The sequence below is a fragment of the Pungitius pungitius genome, chromosome 6 (genome assembly GCF_949316345.1).
Source record: "Pungitius pungitius chromosome 6, fPunPun2.1, whole genome shotgun sequence".
NCBI classification, from domain to species: domain Eukaryota; kingdom Metazoa; phylum Chordata; class Actinopteri; order Perciformes; family Gasterosteidae; genus Pungitius; species Pungitius pungitius.
Genome location: NC_084905.1, coordinates 6,563,129 through 6,581,627, shown reverse-complemented (window position 1 = coordinate 6,581,627; position 18,499 = coordinate 6,563,129). Strand labels below are relative to the sequence as shown.

The window sequence follows — 18,499 nt, the reverse complement described above, 5'->3', positions numbered from 1 at the left end:
AATATTAAATGCTTAGTTCTAATGTTTTAAACATTCAGACCTGAGGCTACTCTTTGATGTAAGAGGCCAAAAGGGCTCAGTGAGAGTCGGTAGGCTCAACACCCAACTAAGCGTCTTACATAAATACTTCCATCCTTTGTGTAGCATGGCATCACTGCTTCAGACAGCGTGAGGTGTGAACATTGAAGACAGGAATAGATTATGGCCGAAGGAGAATATATATCAATAATAAAACAAATGACGACAGATGGACTGCTTACACACATCGATTTATGGAAACAGAATTATTGGACTCAAAAGATCAACACACAGTGAGAAGTAGTGTTAAACTGTGCTGTACAACATGGGCCCTGACTCTGGAAATGCTCCAAAATCCAAAAAGGAGTCAACGTGAATACAAGTACCGACCATAGCTCGTGTGTCTCAGCGCTAACGGATAGCTAACGGTGGTTTTCCAGGTGGCCAAGCATCAGTTTTGGTTTTTTTCAAAACTAAAAAAACAGCATGGCCAGACTTTTTTATTTTGAGGAATTTAGTTTGGAATTGTACGTGTGACATAAATCTTCATTATAGTAAATTAACAAAATTCTCTATATATCTCTATATTTTGAATTTCATCTGAACGTTTTCTGGTTCCAGCTCTGACTGTAACAGGAATAGTTTAATATTAGTGATGCGACCAATTAAAAATGAATTACATTGATGCTTTAATTTAAAACACGCGGATGAGCATTAATGGTGCCGCAATGAAATTAATTTTACCAACTCTTGAAAATGAAAACATGCAAACTGCTGTCAAAGTGATTCAGTTGCAACAGCACCTTTGGTAGTCCTTTGGTGTGTCACACAGATGGTGTTAGATGTTCATTACACTCCAATCCAGAAATGTCAGGAATGTCACTTGGCGGAAAAGGAATAATGATGTCACCCTGTAGGGGTGCCTGTAAGTACACGGATACAAGGCAGTCTGTTGGGGTGTCTATTATCGGCCGGTTAGTATCCGGCTGCCTGGCAGACCGCCTCGGTTCTGCTTTGCTCCTTGTTAGGCATCTGGCAGTGTGGGGCAGTGTTTCGGCTGCCTGGCTGTGCTACCTACTCCCGAGGCCTTAACATGCTGTCCTGGTAGCTGTTAGAGTATATTGTTCAGAACCCTGTATTCACTCAGATTTCTTGCTGATTAGCCAAAGGGAAAGACCATTGTGGTGCCGAGTGTACATCAGCAGCGCATTGGCTCACGGTGATAATTGTGTATTGTGTATGATTACCTTCATGTTCAGCATGAAGCCACAATGATTTCCAATGAATCACATGTATTACTCAAGCAGTGTTTCACAAAAAATATGTAATAACTAACTAATAACTATAAACTTCTATATGGGTTGAGTAAGTTAAAGAGAGATTAGCCACAGACGCTGTGGCCACATGGCCTTACATTTTTCAGAATCAGACATCAATCCCAGTTCTGCAGAGTAAAGTGCCTTAAAAACTGCATTATCTCTACTGACCAGCAGGGGGTGACTCCTCCAGTTATCAAACAAGGTCTGATATAAAAGTCTATGACAAAATGACTCTACGTCTCACTTGATTTACTCCATTAGAAAACATTGTAAACACAAGTTCATGGTCTTGATCTTAACACTTTGAAAACAAAATGTACAGAGATTCTGTACCTTCAACATGAATACTGAGAACAAACTGGGGGCAAACAAGTGATATCACAAGATTGAGGCCAGAATTCAACATCAAATTTGTTTGATGTTGAATTCTGGCCAGATCTTACACATTGCACATCAATTGTAGCGACAAATTATTCATCATCATTGTGAAGAACATGTAGGTACCTACAGAGCCTGACCTGAGAGCTTCTGCAAGCACACAACATCAGTGAGGCAAGAAGCATGCAGCCGAGCAACAATTAAGACTAAACACATACGCACACGCACAGAGGCGGGCAGAGGGCAGCGCGGCGCCTCTTCTCTGCTGCTTCGTGGCTGGGTCTCGTGTGACTGGCTGGACGAGGTCATGTGACAGCTCCGGGGCGCTCGGTGGGTCAGCCAGTCTAGCATGAACAGAACTGGGGAGTCGTCTTGGGCTGCTGCGGCCTATGTGCACATACGCAGACCGCAATTCACTTGTGGTCTTCCAACACACACCACACACACACACACACACACTGACACACACACTGACACAAGCCAGTTGCAGAAGCAGCATGCACTAAGACTCACGTTTTCACTCGGTGGCCGAAATGGACCTCTGTAGTGTTTGAGAGGTCACGGCTCCCTTCACACAAACCGACATGAAACACTACTCTGGCTCTGCTCGTCTTCCCCGTGGTCACACTCACACGCATGTTTGACATTGTGTAAGACCTCTGAAAGCCTTCACCAAAAACAGTTTGGATCACCTTGAAGCCTCTCATGGGACTAGAGAGATGAAACGCAGAGAAGATAGGGGGTTCAGCCAAGATCACAAGGCCCATCCAGGTAGATCAAGGAGCCTATTGAGGCCAAGGCAACAACTCTAGAGAGCTTTATGGAACTTGGGGAGCTTGGTTTGAATGTGTTTGATGGCGACAATTTTAAAAAGTAGAAGGACTACTTTTCAATCGCTTTGTGTCTCATTGTTGACATCATATTCACAGCTTCCACAGTATTGAAAGGATCCTCTCCTTTGTGAGCTTTTGTCATTTGATATCAAACACATTGTTGCATATTTAGACACACAGTGGTTTTGCTGATAAAGCCTTAGTGGATACTGTCCTAAGTCCCCCCGTCCACCACCTTAAAACAGACGGTAAAATCACAACGTAGCATCGGTCACCTCTGACCGGGTCACCGAATAATCTGGCTCTGCTCCAGACTCTCAAGCTGTCGTTTTCATGATGTTTTGTTTGGTTCGAAGGTAGTCTTTGTCGAACATTGTGTAATAGTGAAACCCGTCACGACGCGTGGAAAGGAAACAAACATTTGGTAAACTTGATGTTTGTAAATTAAAACCTTTAGATTACATTAGCACATCATTGAGAGAGGTACATTCTATGCTTATAACAGTGCTGTTCCTTAATTTCATTGTATTTTGTTTCAATCCCCAGGATATGTGATGGTTGACTTTTACACTTTGAGCTGTAGTTCATCTGTGCAACGTGTTAACACTACTGAATCAGATTGGCATCCTGGATTTGTTTGTGTATCCACACGGGTATCGTGCATATAGCTGCCGAAGGGGAAACTGAGATAAAAAGGTTGCAAGAATTCTGGGTTTGTGTATTTTATACACCAAGTAGTCAGGGGGTATTTCTGTTGAATTTTAGTTTAATATTTCATGATGCAGTTGCCGTTTACTTTTTCCGACCCCATATCTCAAAAGCCAAAAAGAAGAATCTACAACCCAAAAACATCAACCAACTCAGATTGGAAAAACGTCCCTATACCTTGTCTTTTGTTGGTTTTTGGGGTCATGCAGAATATTCCTTGTGTTGTCCAAACCGTCTCGAACACAAACACAGTTTTGCAAACCCACTGACTCTATAAAAGTGGGCATTCTGGGGGTCGTCATGCAAACTGCCAATGGATCCGAGATGTGTTGTGTTACATGAAATATGATATGTTAAGATTAATTATGTGTTGGACTGTGATATATAATGCCATAGTATGCTTACCTTGAGAAGCTTTAAGCCAAATGTATAATCATAGACTATCTTTGCATTCCTTGTAAGACACATATTAATGAAGAACATCTTTAAAGATTTAGGAACGTTAATGAATTTGATCCAAAGAAAAGGATGTTGGCTCTGGTCCCCGAACACATAGATGTATCAAATGAGAGCAGCAAAGGTCCATTGATTATTTCTCTTATCAAATGGGTTCTAATCCGTTACTCTGCTGGAAACGCTGCACCGTGGGTCATATGATTCAATTTATCCAAACAAAACGTAAGCCTGTTTGTATTTTCACAAACGGCCCTCAACACATTTCCTTTGCCTTTGTAAGGAGGAAGATGATCGAGCAGCTCGGTGACTGCAATGCAGCGGGCCAATAAAATACTGACAAGCTTAACAAAGGTTCAGAATAAAAGATTCCACCATTTTTTTCTCCAGAACAAAGTGATTTCACCCTTGGTTATGTAAATGTCTTTGTTTAATTTATTGAGTGCAATACTTGTTAAATGCAGACCACTTGGCCGGCGATAAAATCCATCTTTATTGGCGATCAGAGCTTTCCCTTTGAGGTCACACACACTCCTTCTAGGAATGAACAAAAACCCTCAAATACATCACTGTACATTAAAGATCACATTTTGATGCAGCACTTTAAACAATTAGGGATTACGGTTTTGCTAAGCTGATTACTTTCCAATCTTTTTTGTACACAATGCATCTGATAGAAAATTGTGCACACACACACACACACACACACACACTATTCATCTGTGAACTCCGAGGCCTTTAGCTCATGTGGGGCATGAGGGGGGACAGAAACTATTACATCATTTGCCTAAATCCATTTTTGCTAGCACACACAGACAGTGACACACACACACACGCAAACCGCAGACAAGCGCACACAGAAATCCAGACATGCATTCGTTCAAACTAAAGCGCCAACCAGCACAGCCGAGACGTACAAACCTGGTAAATAGAGGACTACTCCCACAGGAGCACAGAGAGACTTACAGAACACACACACACACACACACACACACACACACACACACACGCCAGCTTCAATCCCATCTTTCGCCAACCTGCTTCTGCTGAGGCCTCCCTTCATGCGTGACAGCCACGATGTCGGCGCGCTGAGGAAGTGCCCGTGCACGGTTGTTTTTGGTACCATAAGGAGATTTGCCAGATGTTACTGACTTCTTGTTTGTTTCTCCGATGGTTTCAAATGGTTTGTCCTTTTCAGACGCCCAAATGCTCAGCACGGTGGTTTGGGGAGTGGCCCCACGGATTAGGGCCACTCTAGGATGCTCCCAGGTACCCTTCTAGCGCCAGTTCAGCACAGGATGGGCTGCCTCCAGTGGGCGTGGTCGTTATGATGCTGGCGTAGGAGGAATTAGGGAGAAGGTTGATGGTTGGCGGAGTGTTTGGAGAACAGAGTGTTTAAGTTACTTATTGTAATATACTTGCCAAGTAACATATAGCTTACCTTAACACTTTAAGTTTTGTGACCTTGGGACCAAACCAGGATATTCTTCCTTCATCTAACAGGCAAAGATTTGGATATACTAGAAATATTTTAAAGAATCCAGCTAACCAAAGTTTAAACAGGGTGTAAATAAAGCAGGAGGCGAGAGAGAAGAGTGAGTCGCTGTAGCGGAACAGGCAGTGAAGAAAAGCAAAGCACTTTTGACATTATAAAAGAAGAGTTTGGAGAAAATGAAGCCGCTTTTGAAGCAGGGAGGAAGAGCCCACTGCGTCATGGGCCGATCACTTCTGTGCAGCCTTGGAAACTCAATTTCGCAGCACACGGGTCGAAATAACCTGACAGGTACAGAGTACTATTCAGATGGTGCGGAAGAACCTTTCCAACGTTTCATTAGTGGCCCGACCCAGCCTCTGCAACCCGATAGTCCCCGGAATGAGGCCAACCGAAAGTAAAGCCACAAATACATCCGGGCTGCATTATTGATTTGTCAGACTATTGTTTGGTGCTGCACACTTGCATTATAGATAGTGTTTTCTCTGTGGTTGTAGTGGAGTTTGTGAAACAAACAGAAAAAGATTTATTCGTTTTGTGTGTCTCATAATTCAAGAGGTTGGAAAAATACATAAATCAATCTCTTCACAATGTAACTGGAACAAAAGCATCATATGGAAAAGAGCCGGTCCGGATTCACAAAGTGCACAAACCCATGAGCTGCAACATGCAGTTCTGACTCACTCAGCCCGGGGACCATTCTCAATGCCTCTCACAGGTCAATGGGCACCGCCGAAATAAATCTCAGTGGCTTTTAGAGGGGCTCTGCATTCACACAACATCAAAACGCGGTGCGCTTTGCTTTATTTTTAGAATTGCAATGTTCAACCATTGTAAAGGTCAAATGGAGAGTCTGTTGGATTAAGTGATGTCTGCTTTTGGAGCGGGGATCTGTCACTGGGGGGGGATTCAATCTCGCAGACGGCTATATGAAAGACACGCAGTAATGAAATAGTTTAAGAGCCTTATATTCATCTCATTAACGGCAGTTACTTTAATTGCATTTTATTAAAAAAAGATTCAAATTTGCATTGAGAAAATACGGAATTCGGATGTCTATGGAAAAAGCATTTTGGCAAAGGTGTAGTGAATTTAATTTGAATCACTTTGTATAACTTTATCTGTTATTGAGATGTGATGCCACTTCATTTCAAATAGCAGAATGTTTGAATACAACTAAACTAACTAACTTAATTAGTTTTTTTGATATGTAAAAGTTGAATTAGCTTAACACAGACATACTTCATTACAGTTAGTAAAAGTAATATTTTAGTATTGAGTGATTTTTGTCCAGTTGGTGAATCCCAACATGCCAAACATTTCGATTTATGATCTTTTTTGAACATCAGAGTGCGTGTAGCTCGGTTCGGACTCCGTAGTGCATTTTGTTCACTTGCTCGTCAATAATGTTTTTTACCTCTACATGGCCGCCTAACGCTGGTGGAAACGAGCTTAACGTGATCATGGCGATGAAAGGATTGACAGTGTGAGTAAACATATCTTTGAGCCAAAAGGCTAAACAATGTGCTCCGCTGATAATCGGATAATTCGTAAATTGTTAAATGCTGCAGCAAGAACGGCTCAATAGTTGCCTTTTGAGTCTTACGTTACCGGATTAGCATCCCGCTGGGTCCCTCGGCGAAAAGAAAAAGGAAATCTCTGACAATTGCAGAAAAGAACTTATGGTTGCTTACACGTTTTGTTCGGCAAGATCTTCACAGCTTTTATGATCTTTTAAGTGTTTGTCAATAAAGCAATAAGGTACGAGAGGCTGTATTTTATCGTCCAATAATGTAACAGTTTGGGGGTGTTGTTAGGCAACCCTTGAACAGTTACATTATTGAAGATAAAGTACTGCCTCAAGTACCTTATTGCTTTTATAACACGGTTACCAGCGACATTATAAATAGTAAGTAAATAGATGCCTTTCGGCACAAAATGGTTGTAGCCACCAAACGTTTGGTATCACATTTCATCAGTCTAGAGGAAAAATAGTCCCAGTGTGTGCATGTAAACAGCATTGAGTCCCTCACCATCTCATTCATTCATTCTCAAATCGCTCATGACGTCCACCTTAATTGTCCGGTTGCGAAAGTTCGCGTTGCCCGTCTCCTGCGATCGCCACCGAGCTAAAAGCTAAAATGTCAACTACCGGTCGCGCAAAAAAAAAACGTGTTACTGTGAGTGAGCAGTGATATGGAACAATGGGGTCAATGTGAACAGCAACTGTACATTATCGCTGAATAATGCACCCCCTGTGGCTCCCTCTCAGCCAATCAGAACGCTGGATTTCATCTACCCGTGTTACAATAGTAAAGAACGTCGATGCAGACGACTCATTGAGCCACTTGTTAGCCACCTATTGTTTATGAATATAAACGTTTCAGAAGTCATCAGAGTTATTTACTGGAGTGTTAAACATTGTATGAATGAATACTATCTTAAGCTTGAGTATAGCCACAGACCTTAACCCATTGACTTTGAGATGAGGGAACCAGCAGTGCAAAAATGCCGACTCATTTTATTGCTCATTCCTGCAGCTTGATGAGCCGAAGGCAGACACACACAAGGACGTGTTAGCCTTCCCTACCCATCGGCAGGCTTTTAGTTTTTTTTTTAACTTCATTTGGGATCTAGGGACTTTTCCCTTTTGTTATTTCCAGTGTAGACACACTGGGATTTAGTTGCTGTTTAAATGCACAGAAATGCTCTAATTTCCTTTATCTACTCAAATGTGCCCTCAAAAGAGAACACGCTCGTGTCGCCACACAAGTGATCTCTCACTCACTCACCCTCTCACTCAAACGCACAGCTCTATGCAAAAGCATGATCCAAGTGGATTGTTGAGCCACTTTTAGGATTTTTAAACATGCGTGTGTTTGTGTGTGAGAGCCTGTGTTCGCGGCTGTGCGTGAAGCAGCATTGATTTCCCCAGTTAAACATATGCCAAAAACTGCTGCAGGATGTGCCACGTGTGTGTTTTGCCCTTACTGTGTCCCCTGTGGGGTGTGTGTGCGTGCGTGTGTGTGTGTGTGTGTGTGTGTGTGTGTTTCATAACACACATATGGTGCGAGTGCATAGGGCCATTTCATTACCGACAGCAGGGATCTCAGATATTAATCTGATTAAGCGCAGTCGTCCTCCTCCTGAACCCGGCTCACGCGCCGGATGGCTCGCTGCCTCCGATGCTGTCGAGATGGCGATGTTGACAAAAAGGAAGCATGTGCAGCTCTTCAAACTACAGCAAAGAGAATAAAGTCTCCACTAATTAGTCTCTGCCTGTTATGTAAACCGTCTGAAGCCTCGAAACCACCCTCGGAGCAATATCTACATTGCCAGTTTGGGCCAGTTTAGAAGACCGAAGAAAGGGATTTTCTCACCAAACTCAGGACATTTTTTACTTTCAATCGGAAAGTCTAAGCCACTAAACCAAAGAAACTGCTTTCACATTTCTTTCTAAGGCTCTGCGTGCTTAAACTCAGGCCCCCTGGTTTCATGACGCATCTGCCAAAAAGAAAACCTCTGATCCTGGCAGTTCATTTTTCTGAGGCCATGTGACACCAGCGAGCACATCTCCTCCTCCCAAGCCCCAGAATCTCATCTGGGTTGTCGAGGCAAGTTTACAGCTTCCTAACACCGGGAACTAGGTCTTGAACAGCGTGTCTGATTATGCACAGTTATGCATATTTTATGTAGATTTTTTTTATTTTCTTCTTGAGGACAGCGAGTGCGTGCGGTCAGACCGGCGCAGGTTGACTTGGATGTACCCGGAGGGCATAAATAACTACCGTGGTCAAACGCCATTGTTCCTTTTTACACGCCACTTTGCTCCACCAGACAGACCTTCTTTGGGAAGAAAAAGCCGCCATGTGGAAAATGGATTCTCATAATTGATGTTGATTGTGGGACTTTGTGGAACATTTTTTATTAAGCCACACATGAGATGGCTTGAATTGCGTAATCCTTTGTTTTTTCTTCCACTGCGATGAAGCACAATCTCATTTAGGAAAATGACTGTTTATTTACCAACCAAAGGAGTCGTGGACTGAATCACCAAGGTTTGGAAGCATCTATTTATGTTTTGATGCTCCCATCACTGAAGAAAATATTCCAAGCGCCTCTAGGCAAACTTTACGTTTATCGTTTAGCTGCCGCTTTGATCCAATGCGACTTAGAATAAGTGCATTCAATGAAGACAAAACCACAACAACGAGAATCAAGACAGTCTAAAAAGTGCTTGAAGTAAGTTCTAATAAAGTGCTCCCTGGTCCAGGTGTAGTTGGTAGAGGTGTGTTTTTGGCTGTTTAGGCCCTCTGCAGCTGTGGTGATGTCATTGGGGAGCTCATTCCAGCATTTGGGATAAAATGTGTCGTCTAAATTCTCAGACGTCTGGCAGATATTTCGAAATTTGGAATTCTATTAATAGATTGTGGCTGGGTATTTTTTTTTGGGGGGGGGGGGGGGGGGTAGTTGCATCACACTTACATCACACCCAACAATCTGAAAGACAGCAGGTAACCTTCCAGCTACAAGTCTCTCCCTCTCTGCGCAACGACAGTGGCGAATAATGGAACTTTTTGGATGATCCTGTAGACATTTTGCCAGACATGATGTTGGTAACGGATTTACTTGAAATGTTTTAATTGTCGGACCGATCCCGATGGCCTGGGCCCAACGGCACATCCATTGTACGAGCATACTTGTGCTGACGTCATCATTATTGCACGTTCTGGTTTCTTGTTCTTCTGGCTTTGTATCCCTATGGTTGAAATGTACTTGTTGTAAGTCACTTTGGATAAAAGCCTCAGCTAAAGGACATTTAATGTAATGTCATCTGTAAAGGGGTTTATTTGGCTCAAAACTATTGTCTTCATTTTGCACTAAAAACCTCAATTAAATAATAACACAATCAGTCCAACAAATGGGGCGGAGATTCTGCCAAAAAAAGACCCTTAAAGCCCCTTTTTCCACTGTGTTTTAGGAAAACTGCTGCAGTGAGTGAAACTTAGTACAAACTAGCATTCCTCAAAGGCAGAAATTAGAATTACCGCCTCGTGGTTTTATGCCCCATCCAACCAGACCCCAGATGTCAACACTTCACTATTATAAACGTGCTTTGTGAGAAAGGAGGATGCTTGACCTCCCGCCACTGAAGTCTAATCTGTCTCAACTGATGTCATGGAAAAATTTGTAGAAATTCCCTTACGGCACCGCGGAGATGTCGCATTGACAAGAACGGGACGGACGGAGAACCAGGAAGCAAGAGGCCCGCAGGACGGGTAGACGAGGCAGTTGTTACCCGCACAACTGCGACGTCGAGGCCACATGTCGGACACGCCGACGGGGGGAGAGAGGCCCTTGGACGGGGCGGTGCGCCACCACACACACAGCAGTGAGTGAGTGATGTCTGGGGGGGACGGAGGTGAGCAGCTGCAGTCGAAGAAAAGGGAGTCCAAGCGGCTATAAATCCTTCTCTCTCCCAGGCAAGCCTGAGGATTACATTTTCACTCTGTCTCTGGTTGTCTTTCCCCTTCTGGCTCCTTCTAAAGAATAAACCCCTGACAGCCTGTTTCGGAGGCCCATGGAGCACGGAAGACTCCCTCAATGAGCCTCACTTTCACAGAGAATTCACTCTTGTTGTATGAAAAACAATTATGGTTCGATTGACACTTTCTCGCAAGTCTATAGTTGTCGTTTCAAGGGGACAGTGTGTGCATTCGCTGACCTTGAGGAGTTGCTGATGCCACATTTCTATTAGTTGCATTTTTGCTACATAAAAAAATGTAAGCATTAGAAAACATTTGCAAAACTGGTTTTGGTATTGGCTAAAAAAAAGGATCTTTTGGAATCAATGTAATCAATGTAAACACTCCTCTGTTGTTGTATTATTAGTATGTAGCGCTTTCATTTTTAGCATGTTGTAGAAGTAGACTTTGTGCTTATGATCATTAATGCGGCAGACGCAAACACTTTAACTCAGTGGTTCGCAAACTACCCAGGAGGGGGTCGCGACATCACCAACACTAACACACAAAATGTAATAAAACTGTTAAGAGGAAAAGTAAAGTGATATGTACTGATTTTATAAATAAAAACACTTTTTATAGTTTATATATTATAATAAGGGCTGTCAAATGATTAAAAAATGTAATCAAATTAATCAGAATTTTCAGTGGATTAATCATGATTTATCACACCTGAATCCTAACCATTTTTTCTTTCTGAAATGCATACTAAAGATAAATAACATTATTAACACAATTATTAACACAATTATTTTTTACATAAATACATGTTATTGATATTTGATTTTTTAATTCATTCCAGAAAATAATCAAAGCAATGTTATTTGATAAGTTACAGACTGATTTCCCTGCATGGCTCTAGAAGGGTCTCGAGCCTCTGCAGTTTATCCCACTCTGCTGTGAGTTTGTGCTCCTGCGATGACCAGACATGACCAGACATGTCAACCCTCCCGATGTTTCAAAGCCCCTCCCGAAAATCTCCCGGACCGTCCGACCTTTCTCCCGATTTCCACCCGAACAACAATATTGCTGCACCACCCGTCACTGGGCGCGCCGTTTCAGACGAACAATAATAAAGGTTACACCTTGAAGTCGAGCGCGGCGATTAGAACGACTGGCGCTGCAAAGAAATCCGCCAGCACCCCCCATTTCAGTGTGAAATATCCCCATACCTGGGAGGATTTAGATCGCATTGGCTTCTCTTCCTCCGCATGTTTCAGAACAGTATTACGGGTCTCTCCGATGGTCTTTCCTCTATCTCAGCGCTGCTCTTTTTTATTTATTTTTCTTAGCAAAGCTCTGCTGGGCGGAGCTTTTCTTCTTCTCTGTTCTGCTGCGCGAGAACCGGGGGGGGGGGGGGGCATACGACTTGCTGAACCTGACGGCCTGACATATGCCTGCAGGTGGCAGTAATGTGTTGTATAGGATGAAGTGCATTCCCTAGAGGAAGAGGCACTTTACTGACCTGAATAATTTGTCACACTGCGCATGCGCGAAATGCGTCAAAAAAATTGACGTAATTAACAACAAACAGCTAATTAACGCCGTTAACGCGCTATTTTTGACAGCCCTAATTATTATGCAATTCATTCAAAAGAAAAGATTTACTTTTTTTTGTTTGGGGGATTGGTGGTTGTAAAATGAGACACAAGGAAAACCTGAAACTAATATTACGGTTGTGATCTAATTAGTTACAGATGTTTTTACAGGTGCATTCTGGGAGCAGGGCATTGACAACCGACAGTGGCATTTCGATGGCAGAAAATAGAATTTTGTTAAATTTTCATCAGATAATGTAATAAGATTTTTTTCTACTTCTTTCTTTTGTGTCCTGTGTGTAAACCAGAAGTCAACGCTGGCTTATTCATCACTTATTCAAGTGTCTGTCGTACTGAAGTAACTTCACTTTCACAGTGTTTGGAACCCAAACCAAACATACTAAACGAAACCCAGTTGTCGTGGAACCGAATAAACACGGGGACACACTGCGTGGGCTGCTGAAAAATGGCCTGAATGAGCAAAAACAAAATGATATTTACTCGGCATTCAGAGGAATGTGCACTGATACAAAAACTGTGACACCGACAAGGGTCTCAAATTGGTGTAAATTGAGTGGTTGTTGTGCAGCGGAGTAGTGACTGAGTGAACAGTAAGACTATTTATAACACTTATGTGCTAGGGGAAAAAAACGGTGCAACCTGTTCCAAAGGACCTGCGAATGTTTCCATCGTATCAGAGCTGCAACTCTTTTGTTTTCATAAGCTACCAGCTTAGGACTGGGTGTCTCTATGGGATGTAACTCGTAGGTGAGACATCATTTGTTTTTTGCGCGTGTATCGACCCTTTTGAGGAATAGAAATGTTGAGGCCAATGCGGCGGCTGCATATACGTTCTCATGCTCGGTGTTGGGCACCTACCACGAAAGCGCCAGCTGCGAGGAAAGGCCCCACGTCGCTAACGACAAATGTACAAAGCACGTCGACACTGCGATTAACGGGCGATGTCTCACCCAGCCACAGTCGGATTATTCTTGTGCCTCTGGTAGCGTGGTATTTAGAAGCCAATCTCTGTCCCATTGGTTTTCTTTCCTTTTTGTCATTGCATGTGTGTCAAGCTGTGGCAGAGGATTATCAGAGAGGACCAGAGAAGTAGGGAGCGGAGCGGCGATGCAAAACCAGCCACCATCGTGCTTCTTGGCCCACATGCAGGATCATTGGCCTTTGATCAATTCCAGTTAGTATATCTTCCTATTATATTTACAGCTCAGTGTTTCCCCTTTATGTGAGAGGGGGGGGGGGTGCAAAAAGGAAATCATATTTGCCAATATTTTGGATTCAAAGTGCAGATAGCGAGTGCCTCGGCCATTGGTAAGAATGCTTAGATCGGCCCGTTCTTAGGTTGCAACCTGATGACGATGTGTTGTCCATCCTTCAGACAACTTGAGCATCAAATGTTTTAGCCAGCAGTGACAACAACTGTAGTTAGCTTGCTAACTTCTGGTAATTTACGTAGTGACTGCCGTTGGTAAACATCGCAGACTACATGGGAGGGAAATTTAAAAGCTTGTCTTCACGTGGAGACACTGTTTGTTTCAATCGAGCAACCAGGCTGATAATGAGTAGACTTAATGAAACGGAGTATGGAAAGTGTGGCGATAGTTTACCAACATAGTGGTAATTAACTGGCTCAACGCCAAATGGATCAAGCTGGAATTGTTCCACATTTTCTTGCCAACAGATCGCATGAAAACAACTTTAAACTGTCTGATCTTCCTAGCCTTCGGCGGCACTTCTCCAAATGCTTATTTGTTCTGCAAAGCTTAAAACATAACCAGTAATTACCGAAAACAGCTGGTCTTATGCCAATATTTCTTCAAACGAAGGAACATGTCGCCCTGTGCAACACTGTGGCTCGGAGGAGTAAGATACCCACACCACACTGCACTTAGGATTGCAATTCACCGAGACAAATGAAAATGGAGACTGTCACCAGCCTTATTCTTTGAAATGGTTGGTACACAATTGAATGAACTTCATTGTCCGGCTGAGGCAGGAAAATGCAACAGCTGGATTCTATCTACTAAAGCATACAGAGAACGTTAAGACTGACCCCTGATTTAAAAGAGTCTCTGACAAAGCCCCTTTATCTAACAATGAGGCGTAAACCCAAGTAGGACCTGATGACCTTCAGGTTGGTTTTGTTCTGGTGTCTTTCACTGGTTATGTGGCCATCCTGCAATCGTGCCTACATTATCGCCTTGGAGACATGACCTTTTCAACAAAAGATCTCAGGAGACGATGAAACAAATCCAGCAGAAGGGAACGTTTGCGACTTCGGGATCGAATGTCGGACACTGAGGTTACATCGTCCAGTCCGCCTGGGTTTCTCAATCTGTGAGAGGAGCAATTGAATAAAGCCGTGCAACGATGTGATGAATTTGATCCTTCCGGTAATCCAATGCAAGACACAGATTTGGCAAGATACTGTGACACAGTTTGGCTTACATCGGATCTGACTGCCGAGCCGCTCTCTTTCCTGCCTCCGTTCTCTCCTGTGTGGCAGGTGCTACAGGCGCCGACTTCTAAGTAGATGTGAGAAGATGCGCTTAATCGACTGCTTTGAACGATGATGAGCGGAGGATATTTCAGGGGCCCTGAGTCCGGCCAATCATTTCCTCGCGGCCACCATCAAAGTGGTCTGCAGGTCACGAAGCCGTGGAATCTCAAACTGACCTTTCGTTGCATTTACATTTTTTGAAACGTCATAGCAGGCCATCGAAATGCAAAAAGAAGTCAGATGAGAAGAAAAAAAAAGCCTGAGAATTATAATCCTGTAGTAAACATTTCTGAACATGAGTTTATTGTCTCAATCTGTAGTTTTAGTTCTTTTTCGGTAGATCCCACAGTTTATTTAGTAAATAACGGTCTCTTGCATCAGCATGCTTTAGGGTGGGGCTACCTTTTGATTGACATTCTGCTACCAGGGGCGAGTCATACATGTTTATTTGGGTTTGTTGTAAATATGTGCATTTATCACAGAATAAACAGGAAAGAAAGGCGGCCCACTCACTGTTCCACTCTGTTAGAGATTCACAAGAGGACGGACACGGAAAAAGAAGACAATGTACCATCTAGCAGCGTGCTCTTGTTCTTTTTGAAACCAATGAGTCTGTGGCTGGAGCCCAATCCTTTTAATCTCCCTTTATTCCCCACAGCCCTCTGGACACCTCTGGAATACGTCTCAATCACTGCAAGAAATGCTGCTGTGCTGCCGGTTGGACTAAGCGTTGCTAAAAGATGTCGAGTACGAGAAGAGGGTCACAAGCACCTTTGAAGTTCAATTTGAAGAAAACAAGAGTTCAGTTGAAAAGTCAGCAAAGAGAGCGCTTTATCTCCGCTGGTGGCCGATCTGATGCTTATTATCAGGCAGCAGAGTGGAACCTGGCACTCACTCAGATGTTATTTCAATCCCCGACTGACAAACGCAGACACACACTGTGAGAAAAAGTACTAGCTGCATCTGTTCCCATGGTAACACGGACCAATAGATCTCAGCGATTGACTAAGGATGAAGATCTCTAGACCTGGCACAAAAACAAACACCACCTACACACACACACACACACATCCTTTATGTGACACTCACACACCGGCTAAGCGCCTTTACCCTAACCCTCCAAAACATGTAGTTTATAAATGGACATGGAGAAAAAAAACAATAGAAATGTTTTCACTCTAACGGACCTCAAATGGTTGAATGCTTGAATAAGCAGGTAACAGAGAAAGTCAAACCTCCCCGGGCCGTTCTTAAGAGACACAGCAGGATGAGGGTGTGTGTGTGTGTGTGTGTTTGCTCAGATTTCACTGGAGGAGGGTGAAAAGACAAACTGTCTTTTCCCCAAAACAATTGGCAATCGTCTCCGCAGGTGTCGCTGCTTCCATTCGCACGTTTTGATACGTCTCTTCCTGATCTGTAGCGTTGGGCGTCACCGTTCGCGTTGTTTACCGATGAGAAAGATGACTTCTTTCGACCAGTTACCAATCAATCACCTCCATGATTAGCAAATAATTAAAGACAGAAGAAAGTGAACCGAGCGGTTTAATAGGACGTGTGCAATCACGTCTCCTTCTGCTCTGTCCATAAAAGCTCATTATTTCTGGGTGGAAAAGAGCAATTCAAGTGTTATATGGGATTTTCAAACATCCCCTTTGAATCGATGTGTTTAAGAGGTGAGGAGGAGAAACCATTGACCTGAACACTTTTGCCCCCACACAATTGCCCAACTTACAAATTATATACAAACATGACGTAAAGCATGTTCACTAAAATGGGATGTTGACCTAGTTGACCTCACACTGGAAACTTTGCCACAGTTGTCTGCACAATGTTCCAGAGAAAAAAAAAAGGAAACCAAATGTCAATTTTTCAAATGTCATCTTCAGTGCAGCCAGCGTCGACATTGAAATTTCATTCACGTCCAGCTGTCAAGCCTGAGAAGCCAATAGCTCCAAACATCTTCAAATATGTAATGTGAACTTTAAATTATTTACATGGGAGGAAGAAAAATGTATAAATACATATAGACTGGGCAAGTTTGAATCCAGTCCAAGAGGACAATAAATCCCAACCTCTGCAAATAGATAGTCTAAACCTTAAACTATCTGTATTAAAGAAATGATCATATTTTTGTACAGTGCTGAAAGTTGAACAAGCTCTAAATGAAATGTCAAACAGAGACGTCTCTGTGTTTTTCTGGCTGAGGTTTGTGCAACCATCAAGATCAAGCACATTCCAGTCCTTTTAATAAAACATGGACCACATTATTTTTTAAAGGCTAAATCATAATTTCGTTCGTTGCCTTGCTTGATTTGTGTTGTCTATATCGTATTAAAAGCATTAAAATGTCAACTTAAGTACAAAAATGCCCCGTATTCTGCAGAGCTGCAGTCGCCTGAGGTCTGTAACCGTCTCTTGCTGCTATTTTTATGTTTTCCTCTGGTGGCCGACAAGACTCGGAGATCGTCAATTATTGATTTGTGCTCGCATGAAACGTCCCATATGGATTCTAGTTTAAGGTTGACGACCTCGAGGCCCATTGTTCTATGAATGAATAAAAAGTTCGCTCCTTTTAATTCAAAGACGCGGCGGGGAGCGCGCTCCGGTCGGCGGTGCGCTGCGGGGACGTGTCGTCGGTCCGGGGCCCGCATGCCACAACACCGATTATTCAAATACCAAACCAGACGCGTATTGAGTGCAGTCAGACCATCAATCACCAAGGGCATCAAAATGACAGCCACATCTTACACACCGCAGCGCTCCATCAAGCAAAGCGTGATGGGCAACGATCATCTCATTTAACTGGCCCTTAACAACGCGTTTTATTCAAACGAATTCAAGCCAGATTGAAATGGATCGGGAGTTATGTAATTTTGTTCTCCCTTTTAGGATAAAAACGAATATAGGAGCACTCCACAGGTTGGATGATGATAACACAGATTCGGGGTCTTACCGTGAGCGGCCACAGAGCTCTGCAGCATCAGCATCAGCACCGCGCCGACGGTCCCCATCCGCCGGGCCGGGAGCCAGTCCGACGCTCGAGTCCTTTTCCCGTTCCTCGGCGAACAGGCGGCCGCCGTACCCGCATCCGCAATCCGTGCCGTCGGAGTGGAAGAGCGGCGGGGGTCCCTCGTGTTATTCACCCCTCCGGCCCCGGAGCCGCTCGAGAGGAGCGCATGTTTTGGAGCCATTGGTCAAACAATTAATCCGGCGCAGAGAACGTCTAACGAGGCTGCTGCGGTGAAAGGCATCCGAACAACCTGCGGACAACCGGGGCTGCGCTCTCCATGAGCCCGCTGCAGGCCGCCAGGGATTCACAAGCAAACAAAGATATTATTTTTGTTTCTTTTTGTCTTTATTTTTTTTTTTTTAATGTTTTTACCGTCTCACTGTTTAGGTTTCGTTTCCTGTGCGCGCAGTCCGATGTCCCCGCTGCGAACGCAGAGCGCGCCTCATCCCCGCTGAATGCTGCGTCAATACACCGGAGCGAAAACAGAAAACCGCTCGTCATGTCACCGCCTTCAAAATAAGAGCGTCGAAATGGTCTGGAAATGGAATTCGGGTGCGAAAATCCATTTCCAGACCATTTCGACACTGCTCACTGCAGTTAAGTATGTCCAGCATAGCCACCAAGGCAGTAATTATGATGTATATAATATTTAAATAAGCTCAAAACGTGCCCCTGTATGTTGATAGAAATAAATGCAAATGACACCA

General features: G+C 43.5%; 1 protein-coding gene across 2 annotated transcripts in view; it reads right to left on the bottom strand.

The window, feature by feature from the left end:
* Positions 1–18,274, bottom strand: part of kiaa1549la (KIAA1549-like a) — a 73,561-nt gene extending 55,287 nt beyond the window's left edge. Inside the window, exon 1 of one of the 2 annotated variants that reach the window (XM_037450825.2) lies at positions 17,736–18,274. In XM_037450825.2, the coding sequence (XP_037306722.2) occupies positions 17,736–17,973 (238 nt within the window). In that variant the 5' untranslated portion in view covers positions 17,974–18,274. The remainder of the gene's footprint in view (positions 1–17,735) is intronic. The other variant, XM_037450823.2, reaches the window with a different exon arrangement.
* Positions 18,275–18,499: the final 225 nt, after the last annotated feature.